Source organism: Diceros bicornis, chromosome 7, assembly GCF_020826845.1.
Source record: "Diceros bicornis minor isolate mBicDic1 chromosome 7, mDicBic1.mat.cur, whole genome shotgun sequence".
NCBI classification, from domain to species: Eukaryota; Metazoa; Chordata; class Mammalia; order Perissodactyla; family Rhinocerotidae; genus Diceros; species Diceros bicornis.
In genome coordinates this window covers 62539007-62554850 of record NC_080746.1, presented here as the reverse complement: position 1 = coordinate 62554850, position 15844 = coordinate 62539007, and the positions used below count along the sequence as shown (strand labels likewise).

At 39.5% G+C, this 15844-nt stretch overlaps 3 protein-coding genes across 3 annotated transcripts in view; all 3 read right to left on the bottom strand.

Moving 5' to 3' along the window:
* The window catches only part of LOC131408753 (E3 ubiquitin-protein ligase TRIM22-like), a 144466-nt gene that overhangs the window by 88470 nt on the left and 40152 nt on the right, over window positions 1-15844 (bottom strand). The window lies entirely within an intron of this gene.
* Window positions 1-15844, bottom strand: part of LOC131408754 (tripartite motif-containing protein 5-like) — a 420025-nt gene that overhangs the window by 395903 nt on the left and 8278 nt on the right. The window lies entirely within an intron of this gene.
* LOC131409084 (E3 ubiquitin-protein ligase TRIM22-like) overlaps window positions 1-15844 on the bottom strand; it is a 34521-nt gene that overhangs the window by 15238 nt on the left and 3439 nt on the right. Inside the window, 5 exon segments of the mRNA XM_058546272.1 lie at window positions 9179-9282; window positions 11218-11808; window positions 12066-12092; window positions 12393-12493; window positions 13733-13755. Of these exon segments, the coding sequence (XP_058402255.1) occupies window positions 9179-9282; window positions 11218-11808; window positions 12066-12092; window positions 12393-12493; window positions 13733-13755 (846 nt within the window).

Here is a 15844-nt window from a genome sequence, read left to right as displayed (position 1 = left end):
CTCTGGGCAGCACACTGCCCTAGTTTATAATGCATACTTCTCTAAGAAAATTTGTACCCTTGCTATCCTGTGTAAGTCTATCCTTCATCCTGAATTTGAAACTGGTTATGAACAAAAAGAAAAGAAAAGTGTACAAGATTTTGTATATGCTGTATACTCAAGTGTTTTACCACAAAAGAAAGGCCTGAACTTCCAAAGGCTGCCCCTTCTAATAATAGGTGTCCTTAGACATGGCTTCATCTGTTGGACAGATTTTGGAAACTCAACATTAGCAATTTTCTGAACCAAACCCAACAAGGGGCATTAAAAACATTCCTAGTGGAGGGTAAAAAGTTTTATACAAGAAGACTAGGACTGGATTGGTCTTGATAGTGGGGTCTGAGAACCTGAGAAATGATACTTCAGTAGAATCAGCTGTTGCTCCTCTGAGGAGCACAAATCTGTTGCATAGGACATTGAAAGCTTGTACTTTTCAGTAATCATGAGAGAAAATATTTATTATATTGTGCAGGACACTTAAATAGCTGCTTTACACTGAGTGACACTTAGTTTTACACAACAATCGAAGAGTTAGGTGCAGTTTTAAATCCAAATTTTATTTTAGGAAAAGAAACCCAGAAGTTGTTACTCATCATTGTATACCTTGTAAAGAAAGAGACAGGATTTTACAGTCTTCCACATACTCCAATAAAATGTCCATATCTGCAACATTACCATCATGAGTTGGGGACAAAAGCTGGAAAGATACACATGGAAGATTTATCAATACCAATAACACATTCAGCAGTGGGGGCCATCACAATAGAGGTTTGGGCAAAGGTCTAGGTGGTGATAAAAATTCTCTCCTTGACCAAACCCTTGTCAGGCTCCTCTGAACTGTTTTCTCAACTAGGCTCTGACTTTTAGGCTTCTCGTGTTTGTCTCTGCATCACGAAGTTTTAGCAAAAATCCTGCTGACCTATTTTAATGAATAATTGCCTCAGGCCGCTTGAAGATATTTAGCGGGTCTGACCACCCTCAATATCTTATTACTGTGGCCGGCCTTCAGCAAAAATTCTGTTAGGTCAGTTGAACAAAGAATTACCCTACCTCATAGTAATTTTCCACCCACCAGCCTCGGACCCTGCTTCTTGCTTATAAATCCCTACATTTACATATTGTATTCTGAGTTGAGCCCTATCTCTGTCCCCTATTAACTAACCTCCATTGTGGTAGTCCCCCTGAAATAAAGTCTTCCTTACCTTCCATCTTGAACAAGTGTCCTAAATAGTTTTTCTTTAACAGTGGTGATGGCTTCAGAACCCAAATCAGAGAACATTGTCTGCTTTCCCCTCACCTTGATGCCAGGGATTGGGAGATCCCAGTCACCTGTGCATCGATATCTACAACGCCCGCAAAGTGGAATTTTCTTTTATCTCCCCATTAACCTCTAACCTCGGCGAAGAGCTTCTGGTCCCTCCTGGAGACAGAAGGACGTCTGCTTAACTCCTAGCCTTGTTTATTTCTGAAAGCTAAGATGCATGGTTAAAAGCAGCAGGGTCCTCCCACCCGCCCCTAAGCCTGCAGATAGGGGCAGGGGACACAGTTTCTGGATGAGTCACAGGGGCTGCCCGTCAGAATTTGGACACTAGTTGAGCCCAGGCTTCCTCCAGGCTTTCCTGGTAGTGATCAGAGGGATGTGGCTGTGTTGGTGCTGCTGCTGCTCACATTCTGTTTTCACAGCAGCAGCTGCTGTCAAGTCAGCAAATGCCCTCTGAAGGAAGGGGTTTGTAGGACAGCACTCCCACTGTGCCGCTCTTGCTTACTAATTACGGCGAGATTCCCTACCTCTCTTATCTCCGGAGAGGATGTAATTAAGACTAAAGTCTCTATTTGGCTGCTGGACAAATGGATCCCAAAGGGCTCTAAACTCTTTTTTTTTTTCTTTCTCAAGTTTCAACAACTGGCTGCACTGTAGTGTTTATCAAGGCCAGGGATCTGCTTAGAGCCACTCTGCTGGCAGAAGCCCACTGGCCTTTCCCATTGTTGGGTGGGCCCTAAGCAGTGGCTGGGAAACAACTTCCCCAGCTTTCTCTGAACTCCTCTTGCTACCAAACCAAAATGAGTTCGCTCTTTGGTGAGTTAAAATCAGACTCTCCACCAGAAGTAGTTGTCATACAAAGCAATGTATATTTGCAACAAATAGGAGACCAGACAGAATCATTTCCGAAGTGGTGGCACTCCCTGAACAAGAGGAAGCAGATTCTTTTATCTCAGGTTGGGAATGAATATTTAAAAGAGAAGTTTTGTCACCACGTGTAGAGGCGGGTATTAGCTGGCGCAGGCACAATCTGAAAACACATTCTCACATACAACGCATGTTATGCTAATAAGGCCTCAGTCCCTCTGAGGTTGAGCTTATAGTATTAAGATGAGGAGAAGGGCATTTTCTGGTTATCTTCAGGTCATCTGTGCAGGCACTGCCATTGCAGTGGGGTTCAATCTGGTCCAATCTGGTTGATGCCGGTATCTCTTCCAGATATAGCTCAGAAAAACAACCTTGATGGAGTGTTAATCACCTTTAAACTTCCTTTGAGCTGCTTTGGAAAAGCACTGGTGACACTCTGATGTGAACATACCCCCAATGATTCCCACCTCCTGGTGTTCATGCTTGTGTGCAATCCCTTCCACTAGAGAGTAGGCAGAATTTGTGAATTCCTTGTAATTTATGGAATGTGGTACAGGTGATGGGGTGTCACTACTGTGGTTATATTTCATTATCTAAGACTATCTCCCTACAGTAGTTCTCTTTCTCCTACTGGCCTTGAAGAAGTAGCAGCCATACTGTGAGCTTCCTATGGGGAAGCCCACATAGCAAGGACCTTTAGATAGTCTGTAAGAACTTAGGGTCTCAGTCCTATAGGTGTCAGGAACTGAATTCTGTCAACAGCCTAGGTTAGCTTTGACCCAGATTATTCCCTATTCTAATGTGTATCATAGCTGTCACTTTGAGTATGTGGGGGGGAGAAAGAAATTTTCCTCTATCCTTCTACATTCTCCTGGCTGGTCTAAGAATTAAATTGTCATGAGACAGATTAACAGGAGAAAAACAAACAGAAGTTTAAAAATGTCCATGTAAATAATCCATAGTCAATCTACAAATCAAAATTGGGGTGAGTTTATTACGAGCCAAGTTTGAGGACTATAACCCAGGGCCTTCCTTCTTCAAGGAAGGAAGAGCATCAAAGAAGTGGGGTATACAGAGTGGTTATATACTGTCTTGGAAAAAAGAACATACATCACATACAACAGGAATATCTCTTTTACTGCTGTCATCAGATGCTTAGCTGGCACAGCAGGTCAGTGGTCAGCAGGTCAGTGGTCACAAAGTGAGCACAGTGGATCAGTAATTAATCCTTAGTTTCCAGGAAGAGGTGCTTATCCTTAAAGAAATGCCAATACGGGGGAAGTTACATCCCTATCTTTAAGGGCATCATTCTTGTCTTTGGGACAAAGTAAATGTCTACAGCAGATGTACAATGCATACTCAACAGGCCACGTCAGGCTCTTTTGGAAAAACAATGTCAGGCCAAATTAGTATTAAACCAATCTGCTTCCTCATGTACTCCAACACATCCTATTGCTTTTCATTTATTTATCAATAACATGTATACATAGGGGAAATCCAGGAAAGCTGAGTAACTCTCTAAAATGGCCAAAGCCTTCATTTTGAATATTACCTTCAGGTAAAATCAAAGGAGGATGTTGGGGGTAGGGGTTTGGGACTTCAAAGGGGAGGAAGGCAATTCACATGGAGAAGGAAAAGCAGATATTTGGTAAACAAATATTTGTCCTCCATGCAGCGACAATGGGACATGGACAGGACTCTGATCTCTAGGCCCTGCCAAGTCTCCCCCACTACGTTTAGCCCATATTCTTTGTAGATATCTCTGGCCATAGCTCTGTTCCTCTACCAGCCATTTATCTAAATTCTTTTAGGCAGTTAAGAGTGAGGTAAAAGAAAAACTTTCTAAGTCTTCTGTTTCTTTAAAATAATCAATCTCCTGGGCCAGGCTCAGTGGCCTAGTGGTTAAGTTCAGGGCACTCTGCTTCAGCAGCCTGGGTTTGGCTCCCAGACGTGGGCCTACACTGCTCTGTTAGCAGCCATGCTGTGCTGGCATCACACATACTACAAAATAGAGGAAGATTGGCACAGATGTTAGCTCAGGGCAAAATCTTCCTCAGCAAGAGAAAAAATAAAAATAATAATCAATCTCCCAAACTAGCAAACTCTGTTCCCTTTCAAGTATATGCCAGTGAGATTCTAAAGGAGAGAACCCAGCTAAGCTGTGCCCAGACTCCTGTCCACAGAAACTGTGACATAAAATAATTGTGTGTTCTTTTAAGCCTAAAATTTAAGCCTACCACTAAATTTGTGGCAATGTGTGACACAGCAATAGCAAATGAATACAATTTTTATTTAGTATATTGAGTAAGATTAAAGAGGCCATTACAATTATCAAAGATAATGAGAACAAAGTTATTTTTACAATAATGTATATATTTATTTTAAAATTGGATAGAAAAAATTTTAAAGACTGTGATTCTTTATTCAAATTAGCTTATTTCTTGAAATGAAAGAAAGTTAATTCTTTTAAAGTGAATGAATGTGCTTTCCTAAAATCATTTATTTCAAATCAGAAAAGAAGCCAAGAAAAAATATGAATAGACACCACTCTGGGTCAATGCTTATGTACTAGAAAATTACAAAAGTAACTACAAATATTCTATTATTTAATTCCCACAATATCGCCATCAGGTAAGTTTTGTTATTTTTATTTATTTTATAAATGATACATTAAATTCCATAGAAATTAGTTAATTTGATAAGGGCTGCCAAGTGGCTATATCATCATTAAACAAAATTTGGTCTGTTTTCACTCTATTTTCAGAGTCCAACTTTTTAACCATCTAATTACAATGTCCACCCTCAACACTGAAGAGAGGGGATATTTTCTTCATGTCATCTGCAATAGCATGCTGGTCAGGAAGTATCCCAGCATAATATTATCCACTTTCATGTCTACCCCTGTCTCATTTATGGTTACATGGATTGAGCATATCAAATTACATTTCTTGGCACCTAAACTTTTCTGTAACATGCACCGGGATTCTCCAGGAGGCCGGCACTTCCTGGCTCTCCCTCTTGACCCCACATCTTTGGGGTGCCTTCTCTGTGGTGTGGTGCAGAGAAGACAGCACAGGTGCTGGAGTAACACACACCCGGTACTAATCCTGCCTCCCCTACTCAGCCTTCAGGCCATTGGGAAAGAGTCTGACAGTTTCTAAACTCTTTTAACCTGCTGTTATAAATTCATCCCTCTGATGATATTTGTAAAGACGAACTGGAATAATGTTAATATATATTGTAGGGTAGTAAGAACATTCCTTTACTACCTAGCTTCTTCTGACTGGCTTAAGAATTAAATTGGCATAAGACAGAATAATAGGATAAAATCAAACAAAATTTAATAATACATATACATAGGAGAAACCCAGGAAAACTGAGTAACTCACCAAAATGGGCTGAAGCTGCCACTTTAAATACCATCCTTAGTTAAAACACAAGAGGTTGTTGAGGGTAGTGGTTTAGGATTTCAAAGGGGAAGAAGGCAATTCATCTGCAGATGGAAAGCAAATATTTGGTAATCAAATATTTGCTGGGCTATGTATAAACAACGGGACCTGAGAGAGAACTTTGATCAAATGTGCCTTCCTAGGTGCCTGCCTGCCTGTCTATCACACCTAGTTTATGTTATTACACAGTCATCTAATGGTGTCAGCTTCTTCCAGGAATAGGCTTTCAATCTTAAATTCTTTTAAGCACTTAGGGGGAAGGTCAAAGTTTCTTTCTGAGTCTTTTGTTCTTAAAAATAATCAAGTGAAAGAGATTTATTTTGGGGTGGCAAATTCTGATCTCACACAATATACATATATTTATACAAGTAATTACATGTATATGTACCTATATATGTATATGTGACTGTGAGTGTGTATATATATAAATACATAGATATACTATATGAATACATATTTATATATATATATATTTAAATATGGAGAGAGAGAGACAGAAGGAGAGAGAGAGATACAGATATACATATTGATCTCAAGCCAGGAACTTTCATTTTCATCCAGCATGACCAAGATACTCATCTTTCTCTAAAGTCCTGCAAGTCTTATCCTTTTTTCAGTCAGTTAATATTTAACTGTAATAATATTTATTATGTTTCAGGGTCAGTAATGCACAAAGAAAAGAACCTCACTGAATGTTTATGCACAGTGTAAACAGGGGCTTTAAACATGTAGTGGAGGAGGAGGGATGAATTCACAGTTAACCTATGAATTCTTTGTTATAAATTACACAAAGCATATTGTTATAAATTAGACAAAAAAAATTTGTTATAAATTACACAAAGCATATAAAAATATTTCTATGAATACATAGAGTAAGACTTTAAAATCACCTACCAGCAACTGTGCAGTCTTATCCCACTGCCACAGGCAGGAGTCAATTGACCATAGAGGACGTCATAAAGGAGAAGAGAGACCAGTGTTGGCCCATCTCACAATGGAGATGCCAATCCCTTGCCAATCTCTTTCTAAGCCCAGGAAATGCCCTGGAGCTACTCCTCTGCAGGCCACCTCCTAGCCAGGGGCCTCCACTGCTTCTGTGAATCTCCAATTAATCCAGATGGCTGGAAGAGTTTTAACCCAATGATTTAGACATGAGTTAATATTTTAACCCCAATGATTTAGACATGAATTAATACTGAATTTATTTAGCAGGATAGAACTAACCTTAAAGGTATCAATAAAAGGAAACTTTTTTCAAAGGTAAGGGAAAAAAAGGGTAGGATTACTATATCTAGATAAACTAGCTTCTGATTGGTGGAAAGAGAAGGGAAGTTTCTTCTTTAAAGAAAGGGGGTAATAAGTAACCTTTACTCTGCTGTGCAAACACTGTACAAGGGGGAGTAACTCACCGTCAATCATTGCTGGAATACAATTAAGTCACTGAACAGAGCCACTCCATGTAGCTGGCCTTGAACCCACCCCAGCCTCAGCTCAACATTTAGGCAGCAGTAGGAGGCTATTATCTTAGCACAACATCCTCTTCCATTGACATTTTCTGCACCATCTCACTCAATCCTAGTGTCTCAGTGAAATTAACTCAATTAGGAAATTAAGTTTCTTTTGAAACTATAGGCACAACTATAGGGGAAAAAGTTCTTAAGACAACAGGGACGATCTTCAACAGATGGTTTCAAACTCCTGCTCTTCTGTGGGTGGAAGTATGCTCATTCTTATTTCTAGAGTTAAGCTGTTTGTTTAAACAAGAGAATGGCTTTCCTTTTACCATTAATGACACTGAAGGAAAGGAAAAGAATCCTTGAACGCCTTCTTTAGAAAAATCTTATGTCATGCTCCAGAGTTTAGTGAGGGGTTTGTTTTCCCAGAACAAAGCCTGGCAGACACATACTTGGCGTTGTTAAGGGGATTGGTGGTGGTAGTGGGGGATCCCTAAGACCCAACTGTTTGTTTACAAAAGCAACAGATTTCAGAGTTGTGTAAAAATCCTAATAATTTCAAAATAACCTTATCTTTGACATAAAAATAAAGATGCTAACCCCTTTAGCTCAGTTTCCCACAATCACCTTTAAAACAGCAGCAGATCCTGTCTCAAAAATTGCTTTTCATTACTAGCCAAAAATGAAAGAGAATACGGGTCAGCAATGTTTGTGCTTTTCTCATATGGTGCAAATAAACGTTAGATGATAGGAATCACTTCAGAGTTAGGAAAAGACAAAAGAGGTTGCTCTTTCAGAAAGCATCAGAGTCCTCTAGCGACTACGAGGGGGAGTTAATGCAGAGATGACTGTAGACAATGGCAGACTAGAGACAGAGAAGCAGAAATGAGTGTTTGCAAAGGAAAAAGTGGGAAAGGGGAAGATCTTTTGGTTTAGAGCATATTTGCAATTAGGTAATTGTATTCTTAAATACTTAAACCTGAGTAACATTTATAAATAAGTTCTGTGAAACCTAACAGCCAGAAGTCACACTAAAATTCCCTTGTCCAGTACCTATGCTTTCCCCAGTTTTTTTCTTTGGTCAGTTCACATTTCAGGAGAGTTGGGAGCACACAATACCAAGAAAAGAGCATCCCGGCCCTTCAGGTGCACTGTCAACAAGAGTGGCTAGAAACAAGCTCCGCTCTCACTCAGCTTCTGCTTAGACAACTCTCTTACATTCTGCACATAAAATATACTGGGTAAAGAAATATCAGCTTCTCCCTCTCCAGGCCATTTCTCAGCTGTTCACAGCTTCAAGCAATAGATTTACTGTGCACCAAGAGGCTTGAAAGTTGCACTGCTCCTTGGGGGTCAGGGCCTTCCTACCATTGGCAGAACAATGTTAGCATATGCTATGCAGTGGCTTCAGGTTAGCATACGCTTCCCGGGCATCCAAGGCATTTAGACCAGTGGCTTGTCCTTGGTGCAGAGGTGACACACGCTGTCACAATACTCAGTGATAAAAGTCCCTATTGTACTAGTAAGTCAGCTTTGAAGCTTTCTGGTAGCAAGACCTTTCAGTCAGTAAGGATGCAGTATTTCTGGAGAGAAAATTATTTTCACTTATCGTTAGAACCAGTTCTAATTATCGGAAATCTTGGAGTTGAGCAACATCTTTGTCCTTTCTTACCAGAGCACTGGATAACTTTCTGATCTTCTCCACTTGATCTAGATTGATACTAGGTTCACAGCAACTCACTCTGAGTAATTCTTAGTAGGTGAGCTCCTGTTGATCCAGTTCCATTTCAATGAAATGATTTTCTCAAAGAGAGGGGTTTTGAATCCTCACGCTGAGTACAGCTCTTGCATATTAAATGGAAACACTCCGGTGAAGAAAAATGGATGGAATGCTGGCACCAGTCATGTACACAACTCATTTTGAGGCTCCAGAGACACTGGTGTCTTGGATGAGATGGAAGAGAACAGGGAGCAACTCTGACTCACTGATAGATCACAAACATGACCTAGTTTTGTGCTTTCTGGTGTTTTTAATATGGCAGAGGGGGCAGATACATCGTCATTCTGAACCAGTGTGAGGAGGTGTGGTCCCAAGGAAGGACTCCTACTAGGAGAGGTTCCTCAGTGGTGAGCAATGTAGGTAAGCCATCCCAAGGGGGTGATGCAGGAGGTGTGGAGAGGCCCTTGTTATGCAGCTGGGTTGAATCCTGTGCTATGGGGGTGTTGAAAAGAGGGAAGGTTGAGTTGGCCAAATAGTTGGGCACAAAGTGCAGTTTTGACTCCTTCTACTAGGGGAGGTTGTTGTCACCATCATCATCTTCCATTCCCATAATCTTCCTGATTTCTCTCCTCGATGTTAACTGGACTGACATTTCTCCTTTTGTGGTAAGAATCTCTTAATTAGCTCCTGAATTTAACGAGAGAACACCTGGCCACGATTGTGTTTACATACCCATTGTAAATACGTCCAGCTTTTGACCTCATTTTGGGAATTCACATTCACACTTTCACCAGTTTCCGCACCTCTCAAGTGTCCCTGAAGGCTGAGGCCACCCTTCATTCCCCTGCTGCTCCTGGTCTGTAGGCTCAAGTCTCCTCCAGGCCTGCAAATCTTGATTCAAGTGTTTTACAGTGGGATAGACTGCCCAAATTTGTAATGCATAATTCTACAAAAACAGTTTGTGCCTTTGCAATCCTGGGTAGTTCTATGCTGCACCATAAGTTAAAAATGATCTTAAAAAAAATGAAAATTGCCTCAAGTAGTAACTAGAGTGGTTTACCCAAGTGATTCCACAAGGAAGAGGACTGAACCCCAAAAGGCTGTCCGTAATAAGGACAGCTGAGCCTAGACATGACCCTCTCTACAGCACACATCATGAAAACTTATACTCTCTGCAGTGGGGTTTTGGGATCTGAAGAAAGAGACATCAGATGAGCCAATTAACATTTTATTAAAGTGAAACCAAACCAAAATGAAACAACATTGTTCCTCAGAACATTGACATAGTTTACATTTTTTAAGAAATAACAACAAATATCTATTCCTACATATAAGACTCTAAGAAAAGTGCCTTACGTTTAATAAAATATAGTTTCTCAAAGTGATCCTAGAAATCAGATATGATCTTTGACACCAATTTTATTTTAAGAAAACAAGACTGTTAGATATTAAGTAACTTACAGTTTGTAAGTGAAGAGAATAAATTTGACATAAAAATCTTTGAAAACCAAAAATCTACTCTTGGTAAATATTTACTTTATGCACTTCTCGCTTTAACTACGTGATAAAGATGGGCTGCCACTGGTAAAGCAATGCACTATGAAGGATTTACTATTTAGGGACAGATTCCTATGCACTGTCCTAGATAACATGGATAGGGCTTATGAGTTTTGCTTTGCTAATTCTGTTAAGCAGCTGAGGGAATGAGGAAGAAAAGAGATGTCAGAGGAGGTGCAGCAATACTATTCTTTCTATAGGAGTGATTAGATGTGTTTCCATTGCAAATACAAAAAAACAAGCATTCTCTCCTAAGGAAAACAAGGTTTTAAGAAAGAATGTTCAATATTTCACTGTATGGTAAGGAAGTGTAAAGACAGTTATCGGTTGAACTGCGTTCCCCCAAATTCATATGCTGTCATGCTAACTCCTAATACATCATAATGTGACCTTATATGGAGATGAGGTCTTCACAGAGGTAATTAAGTTAAAATGATGTCATTCGAATAGGTCCCATTCCACTGTGTCTACTGCCCTTGTAAAAAGGGGAAATTTAGACACACAGCCATGCATAGTGAGAAGATGATGTGAAGAGACATAGGAAGAAGATAGCCATCTACAAGCCAGAGAGAGAAACCAAGAACAGATCCTTTCCTTACAGCCCTCATAATGAACCAACTCTGATGACACCTTGATTTTGAACTTTCAGGCTTCAGAACTTGGAGACAATAAATTGCTGTTGTTTAAGTCACCCAGTCTGTGGTACTTTGTTGCGGCAGCCCTAGTAGACTAATACAAACACATTCTAAATAAAAGAAGAGGAAAAAAGGAAGAAGCAGTCAGAATGGCGCAAATAAACTCAGGTAAGGGAGATAAGCCCCAGGACAAGGGCACTACGCAGAAGTAGGTGAGGGATTAAAATTGTTTAGCAGCTTGGTGGGCACAGAGTGATGGGGCCTGGACAGTTCCAAAGATTAAAATATGGATAAACAGTCTGAGAAAAGCGACATTTAGAGAACTTGTAGATGAGTGACCCACAGTTTGTGACATTGAAAAATGATACAGTGCAAGCTTCACAGTCTAGGAAAACTCCGATACGACAGGGAGTAACAGCCATGGGAAGACTCAAGACTTTTGGACTACAGGTAAAGGAGTCTTCAAAGGCATTGTACTCAGATCCGTTCTGAAACCCTATAACCCAGTAGCCGTACTGAGGTCTGTATCTGGAGTAAACATTTCTTTGATTTACATTTGGGGATAAAATAAGCCAATCGAAGTATTTCCTATTGAAGTAACTTTCCTTACTGCATATCCCCAGGATCCAGGCAATCTTCCCAGACACATCTACTTCCCAGTAGTATTTCCCTGAGAAGAAACATTGGTGGCCCAGGACATCAAAATCAGAAAAATCACATGACTCTGTATTCTTAGATGCAGCAAGCTGCATAACTCTCACTTGTCTCTGATCCGCAGATACAACAATATTTGAGACAGTGTAGACTGGATTCGGCATCACGTCCACTGTAGGAAAAATCAGGAGTTAGGTAAGGGATACAGAATGGGTGCATCTTGTGACATTGTGAGGAAGAATATTGGGATTTGACTGGGAGGAACTTGTGCTGGTGGGTCAGAGATGAGTAGGACACTAAAGAACTGTTGTATGTATGCAGGTTTGGAAAAAAACACATGAAGCTAACATCCTAGGACCTAGTAGTAACCTCAACTTCTAAAAAGGGATCAGAACATGGAAATTTGAGGACCCTGTAATTTCTTCTTACCCCAGTAGCGTTGGACCTCTGTGAGCTCTGAAATGACAGAAGTTGCAATGACATTGTTAGAAGCAAAGGAGTGAACAGTGATACCTATCTTCTCTCTAGAGTGAGGACAGGGCAGGGGAGCCCTGTGAGGCTATAGTTGTGAATGAGAGGAAAAAGGAAACACCTGGTCATTCCTCCTAAAATTTGATCATATTCAGCCCAGGATCTCTCTCTGTGTCTGGCCTACTTCCTCTCTTTTATCCTCTTCTAGAAACAACATCCACTCCCCCATTTTGCCCTGATACTACAAGAATCCCACACCCACATTTTTGCCCTGGCTCTCCTCACCTTTAGACACTTGTAGCATCTGGCTCAGATCTGAAACTCCAAATGCACTCTTCAGTTTCTGGGAAACCATTTCTGGCCTTTTCAAGCTCCAAGTCTCACTCCTAGAGAAGACAAAAATTGATCATCCTACACTTCTGACCTTGTGTCTGTCCAAGACCGCTGTCTCCTCACCTTTCAGCCCATTGATATCCTTAAATCCTCTTCTTTGAACAACCTGAGGAGGGGAGAGAGGATATCCCTGACACTGCACCAGAAGAAATACGCTCATGTCTACTTCTCCATTTACCCTCTGCGTGATCTTTGGAGGGTCCACACCTCTCAGAAGCATAGTTTTTTCCTTTCAATGTGAAATCATTAACCTCTCCTGCTCTAACTCCTGCAAGTCATATGACATTTTATGAAATACTGGATTTAATAAAATAAAACAAAACTTTGGTACCTTCAAAAAAATTAATGTGTGGAAAAAGTCACTGCACGGATGTGGGTTCCCAGGGAGGTGATCAAAAGGGAAGTTGCGGAACTGTCTCCTGGGTGTTTAAGACATATCAAGTATAGGAATACTGTCTGGAGATGACCCACATCTTCAAAGTCTGCTGCCCAGTATCTAGGCCCTCTGAATAATGTCTGAGATTCCATGTTCTCTGAGAACCATTATAAACACTTGGAAAAGAAGATGTTACCAACAACAAACTAATAGTAGTCTGAATTTCACTTGTTAGGAAAGAGCTTGATGCTGCCACGTAGGTGTGCAAATTTAGACACAAATATGACACCTTTCCAATCTGGCTTCTAAAGTATGTAATCAAGATGGATCACTTTTTTGCATCCGGACAAAATACTTGAGATTCAAGTTTGTTTTTGCAAATCTAAACAGAACCACAGAGAAAGACCTGGTCTCCTCTAACCCAAGGCAGAAATTTAAATATAAAGGAGTTTTCTCCAAATCTGTGTGCTTGGCAGATAAAGAAGATAGGACCTTCCCACAGTAAGTCAGGCACCTATAAAATAGGGAAAACTGACTTCAATTCAGGCACGCCAGTTGAAAAACATTTATAAAATCACAGGGTTCTGATGATGCAGTGTCTTATCCCTAATACTGGTCCTGGAACGAAACTTTATAACTTCCCACCATCTAAGTGTCCTACCATAGAACCCTGGTCTATTCTCAATAGTTATAGAACACTCAAGCAATGATTTATGAACAGAAATTTATGGTAAAACTATACCTCAAATGCCCTGCCCTGAGCGACGTTTCATTCTAATTGAACACTAGATAAAGCAAATGGCTGTAAAACTCTTCTCATAGCACAGAAGGACCATCTCTGGTATCCCTCACATACCTTTTCATGATGTCATTTACATCCTAAGGAGAAAGAGAAAACATGAGTCAAGAAGTGATATGCCATCTCCACTTACACAGCTTCATCATATCCCCACCACCCCATGATGTGGTGGGCATAGACATGATCCCAAAGTGAGATTAAAAAAGTAAAGAACCAAGCCAATTATTCCAGAAGACTCATGAGATGTTGTAATGTTTCCTAAAAGATAGAAATAAGGTTGACCCTTGTGAAAGTATAGCATGAGGCTTCCAGTATCTGGAGATGAGATATATCTATGAGGAAAACAAGAGGTCCATAATTTTTTCCCCAAGTGCATAAGGCTCCCCAAGTGATAATTTGAATAATTCATCATTCTTTCATTTATTCAATGGAAATGTAAAGTGATATACTACTATTTTCCAAGTACTATGCCAGGATTTGGAGAATCAAAAATTTGTAAATAATCATAATGTTCCTCAAGAAAGTTACAGGGCTTTTGCTGAGGGTACAAGCAAACAAATTATTAATGTAGGAAAAATCTCAAGTCTTTTCTTCTTTTATCCACTATCTATGTGACCTCATCTACTCCCTTAAATTCAATACATGTTCGTGATGTTGATTTCCAACTCTGTATTTCTTCTGTTTTGCTTCCTAAATGCAGGTGAATATATTCAGTAGTAAAGAAGCCACAAGAATCAGCAACTTAGCATGTCTAATATATAAATTACAATCCACCAACCAAATTGTCTCCTCTCTTATGTCCCATTGTCCATAATGTTACCAATATCCACTTGGTCAATGTCCAAAACACTACAATATTTACCCTCCTCTTCAGTCTCTACCAAACCACTTTAGTCGACATTCTTCACAGTTTTTAGCCATCTGATCCCCTTTGTCATCAGAGATATTGTTTTATTTGCTTGAACAGATATGTATCAATACATTTATTCTGTTTTGTCTCAGACTTACTTCCTCCGTGTCACCAAATCTAGTCCAACAGCTATGTCTACACATGCCAAAAAAATGGTTTGGTGCTCTGTATTAGGGCTTTCTTTTGTATATGACAAAAAAACAAATAAAACTAGATTAAGCAGAGAAAAGGACAAATGGGGCAGTTATAGCTTTAGTCAAAGTTGACTCAAAGTTAAATTTGAGTCAAACCTCAAACCTGCTCATCAAGATCTGGTCTTGTCCTTCTCCAAATTTGATCTATTCCCTCTGTATTGATTCTATTCTTCGTTCATGAAGAGAACATCAATCTCCTCATATAAACTCCAGAAGAAAGAGAACTACTCTTCCCAGTTATCACAAAAAATTCTGAGGCCTTCGTGACATTGGCCTATATTGGGCCGGGTGCCCATATTGAAAGCTTCACATATTACTGATGGAAGGAAATGAAGCAGTGTTGGAGGCATATTTCTACATTTCACTGAAACTAAGTCAGTATTATTCTGAAGTAGACTGTGATAGGATAAAGTTCATTTTGTAATCACTCTAGAAACCACTAGGAAGAAAACTAAAAAAAAAAATACTGTTGGAAAATAGGAAAAATTAAAATTTTATGAAAGGAATAGTTATTTAATACAAACGAAGCTTCTTAAGGAGAAAGAGGAGAATAAAAATGACAGAAGACAGATAGAAAGCAAACAGTAAAATGGTAAATTTAAATATAGTTATATCAATAATTGCATTAAATGTCATTGACTTAATACTCTAATGAAAAGCCAGAGACTGTGGAACTGGATAAAAAGCAAAATTAAATGATTGCTATCTATAACAGCATATTTTGGATTAAAATACACAAGTAGGGTGAATTTAAAAATGTAGAAAAATATATACCATACAAGCAGAAATAATAAGATTGGTCAAGTGTTTCTATTAGTATTAGACAAAAAAAGACTTTAATTCAATAAATATTATGAGAGAGTGAGAGGGAAATTTCATAATGATAAAAGGTTCAGTACGTCAAGAAGATATAACAATTATAAATGTATACGCATGCAACAACAGAGCTTCCAAATACACAAAGCAGTCTTAAAAGGAAAAATAGACATTTCAGTAACAATAGTTGGAGAGTCCAATAACCCACTCTGAATAAATGAGTGCACAGCTTGAAGAAAAACTATCAAG